The sequence below is a fragment of the Euphorbia lathyris genome, chromosome 3 (genome assembly GCF_963576675.1).
Source record: "Euphorbia lathyris chromosome 3, ddEupLath1.1, whole genome shotgun sequence".
NCBI lineage: Eukaryota > Viridiplantae > Streptophyta > Magnoliopsida > Malpighiales > Euphorbiaceae > Euphorbia > Euphorbia lathyris.
Genome location: NC_088912.1, coordinates 85,524,688 through 85,536,184, shown reverse-complemented (window position 1 = coordinate 85,536,184; position 11,497 = coordinate 85,524,688). Strand labels below are relative to the sequence as shown.

Sequence of the window (11,497 nt, the reverse complement as noted above, 5' to 3'; positions counted from 1 at the left end):
AACCTATGTATAATGAAGTAATTTGTTAGGAGTTTATTGTGGCAATCTTGTTCTGTACCGTGAGACACATCCATCCAACGACATTGAATAAGAGCACATGTATTATGAAGTGATTTGTTAGGAGTTTATTGTGGCAATCTTGTTGTAAATTTTGATAATGTTATGATTTTAATGTTAGAATCCGTTGTTATTTGGCATTTTTTTTTGTTATATATCACTTCGCGAATTAGCTTCAAAACGGATTCAGGCTTCGCATATGCTAATTAAATTCATCAAGTAAACCTAAACATTAGCTTCGCAGGCTTCGAATAAGATCGAATCTACGAAGTCAGACGGGAGGGAGACAGACGCGCGTAAATATTGAGGGTATTATGAAAAAGTCACATAAAATCAGTCTAGATATGGAGTAGGTTGAATAAATGGGTTAAATATGTAAATAGACCTCTCATTTGACCTAGTTTTGTAATTTACCCAAAAACAAATAGAATAATCACGCGAAAAAACACAAGTACGATGTCGGTTCGTGGCGATAACATTCAATTCAACTGAACAGGATACGATAATTACCAAAACCACTATAAGTCATGTCATATTTACTTTTCATACCCCTGCATTCTGTTTTGCCTTCAGGTGTGCCGTGCCGTATCTCTAATTTCCCTCCTTTAATTCACTACCTCCGCCGAACTCTCTCCCCGACGGCGACGAAGCTAATATTAGCAACTATGAAAGCATAAATTAAGAAAAAAGAATGTCTTCACACGAGCAAGCCTTAGCCTCTTTAGTCTCTCAACTTGCTCTCTCCTTCGATGGGGCAGTTCTCGGGGTTGCTCTCGCTTATGCTGCCGTCCGTTCTTTGCTCAAGTTCACTTCCAATTCCAAGGCGCTTCACAAAATTCGCAAGGCCCCGTGCGTTACAGTCTCTGATCTCCGCTCTATCCTTGATGTTCCCCAATCGTCCGATGAAAACGGAAACCAGAATATTGACCAAGACCGATCTCAGAACCTTGTTATTGTTCGTGGCCAGGTGGAGTCTAAGTCTGCCACCGATAGCAATTGGGGGAGCTTGAGGCCTAATGTGCTGATCGGTCATGAATCTGGTGATAAGGCCGTTATTGTGCAGAGAACTCAAACGGTATGTGTATTTTCAATATTTACATTAACCTAATCTATTTATGAAAAAGAACTTCATTTTCCCATTGTTAGAACTGAAAATGTAATTAGTTTAAAGCTGCAAAAGATGTGGGTATGGGCTTGTGAATTGATATTTGAGATGCAACTGAAATTTGTTATTAGGCACGAAAAAATGCTTCTGTAGAGCTTTAGGTATGCTAGGCAATGGCCAAGTAATGATACTTTGGGGTGTTTATGAGAGAGATGAAATTCTAAATGACATTCTATGTTCTTAGGAGAGTACCCTTGCTTGCATGTCCTACAAACTGCATTAGCCCTTAGAGCCATAACCATGACCTGACTACTACTATTTCATGTACTAGAATATCTAATTTTTAAGAACGTAATGGATGTTATATTTCAACCATTTATTCTTTTGAAAGAACTTCAAGTCAGGAGCTACTGATGATAATTCTTTTGAATCTATCTGGCTGCTTCATGATTGATTCTCAAGTTGTAAAGTGGCCCAATCTGATTTGTGGTTTATGTGTTGTGAAGTGTATATACAACGAATGGAAGGGCTTCTTTGGATGGACTTCTGACATACGAGCTATCTTTGGCAGATCTTTGAGAGAACAAGAATCAACGTCATTGCGAGCGGTGAATTCATTACTTCTTTTTTGTTGGTTTAGCAGATATTTGTTACTCTTGTATTATTTCCAGCAAAAGTAACAATGGAATTTGATCTTGTTCAGTCATTTTAATTCAATATGAGAGTGCCACAGTGAAATCTAAAAACAAGTATTTTTTCTATTTCTTTAAAATATAATTTTGTTTCTGTTTATTGAGTATAACCTAGCCTACATTGGAATGTAATGTTAACAATCTTACTGCTAATCTTTAGCATCCATTTTCTGTAGACCACAAATCGATCAGAATTTGGGCTTTCTTGTCAGTACATTTATATATATCATACGATTTGTCCTGCATGTTATATAAGCTGATTTTTTTGCATATTCTTTAGTGGAATCTAATTCCCATTAAATATGTCGGTCATGCCTGTGTTTGAATGTGATTTCTTCCTCTGGAATTTATGACTTGTTTGTAAAGGAAGAGCAGATATAAATTGGACTCTTGGACATTGTCAATTGGCATTTTCCTTTTTCGTTTCACAAGTTCAGTGAAGTAATTGGACAATCTACTAAAAGTTGAATGGGGAAAAAGAGATCTTACGATTAGCAATAATTGGAACTTAGCACATACAATTCTCTCAGTCTGTTTTATTATTGCCTTTTTCTTTCAAGTGAAATTACAAAGCTGTTTGGGCTATTGCTCTACTTGCATCGTTGCTGTCATGGCTTTCTTGTGTTCATTTGCTGAAGACAAATAGGACTGAGTCATTAGTGTATCTATTTGCCATTATTGTTTTTACTGTTCACAGTTCGTTTTTCCTTGGGTGATTTTACTTTTTGGTTTGTTCAATGAAGCTGAGAGTCTTCCTAATTGATTATTTTGATGGGTGTGATAGCAAGGACCTGATTAATTCTTTGTCCGTATTTGACAGATTCCTTTTGTTCTAGTTGAAGGAGGTCGATGGCCATCAACAGATTTTATAATTGTAAATATGGACGGCTCAAGACATCCTCTGCCTCTTACAACAGTTTATCATCAGTTGCAACCTATTGATGCTTCTCCATATACATTTCTTCAGGCACTTTTTGGTCATGAATACCCTGTAAGTTCCAAAGTAGTTAATCTAAGTATGCTGCCTTATATGACTTTAATGCACAGTGAACATGTGGTTCCTTCTATCTCCGCTTATATGTTTGTTAGGTCTGACATTATTAATTTGTTCTGTTTTTTTAGGTTGGTCTGCTTGATGAGGAGAAAATCCTTCCATTAGGGAAGGAAATTAATGCAGTTGGAATTTTGAGCAATAGTAATGGAATACATGAGATAAAGTCTTGCAAGGATCTTCCCTATTTTCTGTAAGGAGGCTCATTCTCTAAACTTTGAAATATTTAATAAAGTTTCCATTGGATAAATAAGATTGTGTAATTAGACATGCTAGTATCACTCGTTAGCAGCTGTGATGCATGGAGACGGAAGCTGATACGAATTGTTTTCGAAATGTTTCCGGGCACTTTCGGTAATTAAGGAAAATATGAAACACTTCTCAAACTTTGAAAACCTTTTCTGCTCCAATTTCGGCAGAATTTCTGCAAATTGAAAATTGCTCTTTCTGCAATTCTGTATCACACTAGAACTAGGGTATGAAAATTGGAAACTGAAACTTCCTATTTGAAGTCAAACTTCTTATATTGATGATAACTTTTCCTTCTATTTAAACAATTAACCTTATTTTTCTGCTACAATTCTGAATTCTTGAGCAAGCTTGAACTTTGAAGACATTCTTCCTTAGTTTCTTCATGCTTGAACTTCTGAAATTCTGATCTAATCTAACTAGAGCTATCAATTTATCAAGAAGACAAGAAGTGTTTTCCTATTCCATGTTGTTCTTCATCTTCATTCACATGCATGCACTGTCTTCTAGTTTTGTTCTGTTTCACACTTTCATTGTTTCAATGTTTCATGGTTATTTCTTACTTGTAAGACATGCATGATGACACTTGCCAAATCCCAATATAATATTTCACACAGTATTTAGTTTGGTGGGTGATTTGGAGAAAAAATAATATTAATATTGGGTGGGTGTTTTCTTATACTAAATTTATTATTATGTCTTTGTAAAGCATATTGATGGATAAATTAATAGGAAGTCAAAAGCTTATTTAATAGTATTGTTTATTTTATATATGTATAATATTAATAATTGGTTCTATAAGACTTGCATATTATTATTTTAAATATATTATTACGTTTTTAATATTTATATATTTACCCTATATTTTTAATATTTACACGTTTCCCCCACATTTCCGTTTCCTATGATTTTTAGAAATCATGTTTCCTGGTTTCTGTTTCCGTGCATCATAGGTTAGCAGTTTTCAAAATTCTGGTTGAACAGTTGGGTAGCTCATTACTTATATTGGGTTTATCTTGTGGCACCAGCATGGGATCATCAATTTTTGGTATCTTGCTTTGTTTTGGTTTCATTATTTGGCCTGTGAAGGAGTTGCCATTATCTTCTATTGGAATGTTGCGAACTTCCCATTTGTCAACAAATCATTCTGTGTGCTTCATATGACACTAATAAAATTAATTATTTCTTATTCTGAATGGAGTATTTGTGGTAGTAGCTTTTAGAAGATGGAGCTGTTGGCTCCTATCATAGTTCTATCATATATATTATACCTGATAAGCTGATATTTCATAGGCTTTAAAGAACAGAATTTATTTTTATGGCATACATACACTTCATGAGGGCGAGCCTTGGCGCAACGGTAAACGTTGTTTTCGTGTGACCAAGAGGTCACGGGTTCGAGTCTTAGGAGCGGCCTCTTGCCAAATAAATTAGCAGGGGAAGGCTTGCCTCCAGTACACCCTTGTGGTGGGACCCCTCCCCGGACCCTCGCTCAGCGGGGACGCGTAGTGCACCGGGCCGCCCTTTTACATACACTTCATCTAGTACAATGCTCTTAATTAAGAAATTTCGTTGTAGCTACTTAGCATGTTCATTTATATGTTACAGAGATCTTGTTTTTTTTATGTTTGTCAATAGGATATGCTTTAGAAACTTTTATGATATAATATCTTGAATCCTGTGTTCTTATGAATATACGATGAGATTACTTTGTGTGAGCTGACTGTTATCTCTTTATCGACTTATTTTTCATATATGTGTGTTGTAAGTATCTCTGCTGTAAGATGTCTTTTGCGGGGGTGTTGTTGCAGGTCAGATATGACGAAGGATCAAATGGTGCTGGATCTTGCCTTCAAGTCAAAAGTTCTGTTGTGGAGTGGCATTATTCTTGGTTCAGTGTCAATTGGTATCCTCGGCTATGCTTTCATGAGGTAGGCTTTATAAGCTTCTATCAGTATCTGCTTCTGAGATGTGTAGTAGAGATAAAATTTGGTTCATTTGATACAATCTTTCCGAAACAATTTGAAAAAGAATACTCAATCAATCCTTAGCTGCAATGTATCATTCAGGTCCTGAATAGTATTCATTTGCACATCTTTGTTCAGGAATTGGAATAGATGGAAGCAGTGGCGGCAACTGAGACAATCTCAGGAACAGAGCCAAGGCATTATTAGTGATGCAGAGGTGTCTCAAATCGACGAAGAGGATGAGACAGGAGATGTTCCTGATGGTCAATTGTGTGTGATCTGCTTGATGAGGAGAAGACGTTCTGCATTCGTTCCGTGTGGGCATCTTGTTTGTTGCCAACTCTGTTCCATTTCAGTTGAGCGTGAAGTATCACCAAAGTGCCCTCTTTGTCGGCAGGCTGTGCGATCTTCTATTCGAATTTTTGAGTGCTGAGGAACCAGAGAGTTAGTAATTTCAGCATGGAGAAGCATATATGTATATACACATACGTTACAAACTGATTCATATTGATAAGATATATATATATATATATATCATGTTTATTTAGAAAAATTGTTTGAATTTTGGATTGTAGAATATTAAATGATCTATCATGTTTATTTAGAACTTAAAGCTAATAACATGTCTGGCTCCTTGGCAATGGGGACAACAAATAGGAAACATCTCAGTATCATATTTACACCAAACTTCTCATTGTTATGAATTCCTACTTCCATCGAAACGATCTGTCAAACAAATATCAAGCATTTAACAAAAACAGAGGACTGTCAAAACCAGCCTCTATGCATTCCATGGGAACTTCTACTGTATTTTTGGAGTAATACACCCGACTAAAGAAAAGAATGATGGATAGAAGATGATCGATGTTAAGAAATAAATGTATACAAACGATATCAATTAATTGGTCGGGTGTGCTCCGGGATTATTATTGTAGAATTTCACTAGATTTCACTAGAATTCACTCGATTTCACATAACAAGCGAACTGAAACTATGCTTCATATCCTGTTTTTAACTGTCATTTTCCTTAGTATCTGATGACTTCCACAATGAGCAGAAAGAAACAGGCTGCCCTTTCCACCATAACCCAATGCACTTATCTTTCTCTTCCATTCTCATCTCCCAATTACTATCATACTTCCTTAACAAAGCTTTAGCTCCATCAATGGCATCTTCACCAAATACCTCACCTACAAATCCCACACTCTTCATTCTTGCACACCATTTTTCTTTCCCTTCATTCATCTCTTTCTGGTTTGTCAATGCCCTTGCTGCCTCTCCTTCCATCACTCTCCGTTCTTCGCATTCTCGACCTTTGAAAGCCGAGCTAGTTGAATCCAAAAACTTCCATAGGTTATCCACTCTCCTTGAGAATGCTGTTGCAAAATCTCCACAGCTGTTGCAGCTACAATCTGTATTGTTTTCACTTAGTATCACTCCTGAAGGGTCTAAGCCTCTCAAAACTTTCAAGAACTCGGTTCTTTCATCGGGCGGATTGTGATTCAGATGATGCAGTCTGAATTGAGCACAAACTATTAATGTTTCTTCAGGATTGGTGTTAATAGCTTGTGCATTGAGACTTTGTAGAGAGTGATTTTCAAGTCTATTGATCTGCAAATTGATGTTCATTGACTTGGCAAAACCAAGTAATCTTGAGGAGAAGTTGTCTTCCGGAGGACCAACTGAAAAAGGGGTTTCCGCATTTGGATCATTCTCGCCGGTGGCAGTGACCACCGTGATGCGTACTAAAGAAGGTGGTCCGCCTGACCGACGAGTTAAGGCCTCGAGAAGTGTAGGCCATTGCACACCATGAGAAACTCCAATGTCAAGAATATGAAGACTCCTTTTTTGAACAACTTCTTGGCCAAGAATTTGAAGAATTGATGAATTAGCTATGTTGTTAGGGAAGGCAAACCAAGGACTAACCTCATAGAACTTTATCAATGATCTTTGGAAGAATTTCGGCTCCGTTGAGGCAAAACACAAAGGCCCTATTGAAGGCAAGTTTGGTGAAGAAGAAAGATGATGAGTTAAGGCTCGAAGACCGTAAAAAGCTAACCGGTGATTAGCATCTCCGGTCGACGAGGCTAACTCATGAAGAACATAGATAAGATGTTGAACTCGGGACAAGTTCCCGGATGTGATAGCAGATGCACATGGATTAAGCAAATGTTCTGCCCATCTACCTTCCTTTTTGTTACCATTATTTGCTGTGTTTTTCGTGTTGTTTTTCTTATTTCCATTCGATCTTTTCGCTGCAACAACTTCAACTCCTTGCTCTTTAGTATTCTGTTTCTTCTTCTGAGATGTTTCGGGCACCGGATCATCAACAGCTTCACGTTTCCTCGACGGGGGAGGATGATCCAGGACGGGTTGATCATCATATGGTGTTGGAGCTAATAGACTAGAAGTTGTTGTTGTTGTGGTGGTGGTGGTAAAACTTGTAGTATTGATAGGAAATTGATTGAATTGATCTTCTTCATTTGGATTCCACCATTCATAGTTATTAATATCATATGGATTGTAAGGATCATCTAATAAGATAGATGGAAGGAATGAAACAGAATCTTCAAGCCAATCTAAGATATGATCAGAAATTCGGTTTGGTTCAGGTTCTTCAATAGTCATTTTGAGAAAAAGGGGAATACAAAGTTTGAAACTTTAAGAGAAAAAGATTGAAACTTGGGGTGTTAAATTTAATTATTGTTTGAATTGGGAATAAAATAAAGAAAGGGTTTGGTTTCCTTTGTTGGAAGGAGACGATATAGAGCATATTTATAAGTATGATGTGCTGTTAATTTGGAGGATATGATGTTTGTTTATAAGGTTATTTTAGGGTTAGTAAGTAAGTAGTTGAAATCTACAAATAAGGTAAGGAGAGAGAAGTGATAGAATGGTCAAAAGCCGGCAAACTCTGTTAACTTATTGAAATATACCATTTCTTTGTTTGATTATGCTTTGTCTCCTTTCAGATTCTCTACTTTGTTTCTATTATTGTTTATTTGTATTAACCTTTGAATCTATAAACTCGGATTGAGATGAATTTAGCGTCTGTTTGGTTCTCCTTTTTGTATCTTTTTTCTCACTCCAAACAGCAGAATAGAAGTGTTCGGTTAGAAATTTATGATTAAGAAACAATCATAGCAAACAAACAGTAAACAACTAATAACAATATTAGATATTAGATATGAATAGTTGAACTAAATAGATCTTTAGTGCCTGTTTTGTTATTATTTTTATAGCTATTTTTGTTTTTCTCTAGGAATTATCTGCCCGTACTAATTCGGATTTAGGTAGATTACAGATTCATGTTTTATCTATGTGGTATTAGATAATTAGGAATCCTAATTGGATTAATCCTATCAAATTTATAATTATTTAATGAAAATACTAATCTAGCAAGGAAGTTACAATACTAGTTAATCTATAATTAATATTATTTAATCCTAGAATAAGGAAATCTTAATCTATATAGAAGGGTCTAGGCTAGACATAAAACACGTAAGGATTAAAAGAACAAGTTTTATCTCCCCTCTTCTGCAAGGAGACTCGGTTCTTAGATTATGGACTGGTCGTTCTTCCTCCCGTCGTGGGAACAACGTAACCAGTAAACAAGTTCGTTGTTTGACTTCTTTCTACATGCTCAACGTTAATATGCGGGTTAAGAGATAATCTGATAATCCGTGTTTGAACATATATGATTAATTGAGTAGAAATCACTCATTTTAGTTCAAATAAACAGTGGATTATTTTTTTTTATATTTTAAAAATGAAATCAGTTAATTTCTACCAACTACCAGTAAAAAAAACTTAACTTACCACAAACAATGGATATAAAAAAGCAATGAATTGCAGACCAAATTCCTAGTAAAATAGAGACTAATTCCTTGAAGTTTTGTTCTTGGAGAGTAGAATTATGTACCACAATTTTATTTATTTTTTTAATTTGGAGAAGATGCCAAACACATTTGGCCAAATAATGCTTTTTTGTCCAATTTTTATAATATGAATATGGATGAATATTGATTAAGCTCTTGTTTGACTTTTGCATTGTTTGTTTTGTTATTTTTATTTGGTTGCATCACACCTCACATGTACATATTCTTATTATTTTGTACTTATTCTTCATTTTCTATTTCTTCAACTTCTATTCTAAGATTTTAATGCATATTCCATAATTCCATTTATGTATATAAGCTTTAATTCTTCTGCTCAATAATAGTGGACTTAACTATATGATTCCTTTTACTTCAACTTCCTATTTATGGATATGAATCTAATATCAAACATTGAAAATAATATATGCTTCATTAACAATTAGTGTTAGTTTAATTTAAACAATGCAATTTGAAGTAATTGAATTTGAAATTCCACTTCAATTAAAAAAAAAAAACTAATAAAAAATATCAGTAAAATTGGTTATATTAACTGATAATATATACAAATGTTTTATATTAGCTAATTTATAATAAATTTTCTCTTCAATTCATACTTGGTTTCTACAATCATAGGAAGTTCTTAAGCTCACGATCTTTATAATTTTTTTTTAATTAAACCTCTAATCTTTATAATTTTTTTATTAAGTCGCTGATCTTTAATTTTACACTTATTGAATACTTTACTAACGGTTTATTTGACGGAGCCATTAATAAGGAGCTCAATATATATAAGAGTTAAAGTTCAAAAACTTAATTTGAAAAAATAAAAATTACTAAATGCATGAAAATTGAGGGACTTAATTATGAGTTTAGCGGATAATTAATTGCACTGATGTTATGGGCTGTATTCACACACAAGATACTAAAAGTTGGGCTTTAAGTTGTGGAAGTAGTAGTGGAGGGTCACAAAAGGTATGTTAAAGAGATCAAGTGTTAAAAGTGAAGGTTGATTGTTGACTTTTTTTGTGCAAATATTGTAAAACTTTTATAAATTAATACTCGATAAATTAATAATCTCTTTAAAATAATAATTTTTTCAGATCCTGACTTGAACCGGTTCAAAAAATGATCAATTTTAATAAATTAATAAGATAATAATTTTTTGGAACAACCCTTTATAAATGTATTGTTTTATTTTTTTGGTAAGATAAATGCATTGTTTTATTATCTCTATAAATTAATAATTTCTCAAATATATAATATTTTTAACTATGATACGTTAAATATTTTTAACATAAATACAATGAACTTTCAAGTTCAATTAACTTATATAACGTAAAAAAATGATGAATATATAATTCATTGATTTTAGACAAAAACTTTATTTGTTCGTTTATTTTACACAAAAACTTTATTTAAATTAATGATTTAAAATTTATTTAAAAAAATTAAAATCACTCTATAAATTAATAATTAATAATTAATTGATATTTTTATAAATTTATAAAATTTCATAGTCCCAACATTATAATTTACAGAGGTTTTACGGTATTAATGTTATTTGTCATTGGTGCATCACTTGGTTTTGTTTGTTTGACACAATTCTTGCTAACTCTTTTTGTTTACACATTTCTGTTCCACCAGCCTTTGAGAATGAAACTTTTACAAAATTTGAAGAGATTAGAACGAAATAGAGGCATAGTGAACGAAGAACGTTTCAAGATTCTATTTATAAACAAAAGTCTAATTCACTTTAAGAGCGGTATCTTAAAGGAAAATGATATAAAAAACGTCCAATTAATTAAGGGAAAAGTATAAAAATAAACCTTGTGGTTTGGCCCATTTTCGAACTGCACCCCTGTGGTTTAAAAGTTTGCAAAGTGGTACCATGTACTTCATTCCGTTAGCAAACATAGGCATTTCCGTCTAACAGTGTTAAAAATGATGAGGTGGCAGTCAAAGTCAAATAGTAAGAAGGATATTTTTGTCATTTCATTGTCTTCTTCAACCTTGCATTCCTTCTGCAAAAATGAATCAAATAACTAAACCATCAATATTCAAAAATTTCATTACCTCTCTATTTTATTTTTCTAACTTTTCCTATCATTCATGATCTTTTCCTCTCTCTGTTTCATTACCTCTTCTTTTTTCCCCAATTTTCAATTTCACCCCGCCTGCAAATGTCGGATAGAGTCTTCCCTTCTTCCAAACCTGCCGCCAATGGCGGCCTCGTCGCCAACGGTGCTAATCCTCCAGCACCGCCTGCCAAATCGCATCTATAACCCCACTACTCGAGCTCCTTACCGACCTCAGCCGCATAACCGCCATCGCCATTCCCGCAGTGGTCGTAGCATTTGCTGCTACTGCTTTTGGTCGGTTCTCATCCTCATATTGCTCCTCCTCGTAGCTGCAATTGCTGGTACTGCTGTTAACATCTTGTACCGCCCTCACCGGCCGCAGTTGTCCATTCCTTCCCTCCGCATTCACCGCCTCAATCT

The 11,497-nt window shown here is 34.5% G+C and overlaps 2 protein-coding genes across 2 annotated transcripts; one reads left to right on the top strand and one right to left on the bottom strand.

Annotated features, from left to right (window-relative positions):
* The first annotated feature begins 608 nt into the window (after positions 1 to 608).
* On the top strand, positions 609 to 5,734 carry LOC136223244 (E3 ubiquitin-protein ligase SPL2). The gene is made up of 6 exons (XM_066011145.1): positions 609 to 1,132; positions 1,669 to 1,770; positions 2,675 to 2,845; positions 2,977 to 3,098; positions 4,966 to 5,085; positions 5,260 to 5,734. Exons 1-6 carry the CDS (start codon positions 749 to 751, stop codon positions 5,552 to 5,554), a joined length of 1,194 nt encoding a protein of 397 aa, XP_065867217.1. The 5' UTR covers positions 609 to 748; the 3' UTR covers positions 5,555 to 5,734.
* Positions 5,735 to 5,746: 12 nt separating this feature from the next.
* LOC136223243 (protein NODULATION SIGNALING PATHWAY 1) lies at positions 5,747 to 7,884 on the bottom strand. Its single transcript, XM_066011143.1, has one exon. It carries the CDS (start codon positions 7,747 to 7,749, stop codon positions 6,133 to 6,135), a length of 1,617 nt encoding a protein of 538 aa, XP_065867215.1. The 5' UTR covers positions 7,750 to 7,884; the 3' UTR covers positions 5,747 to 6,132.
* Between the last annotated feature and the right edge of the window lie 3,613 nt (positions 7,885 to 11,497).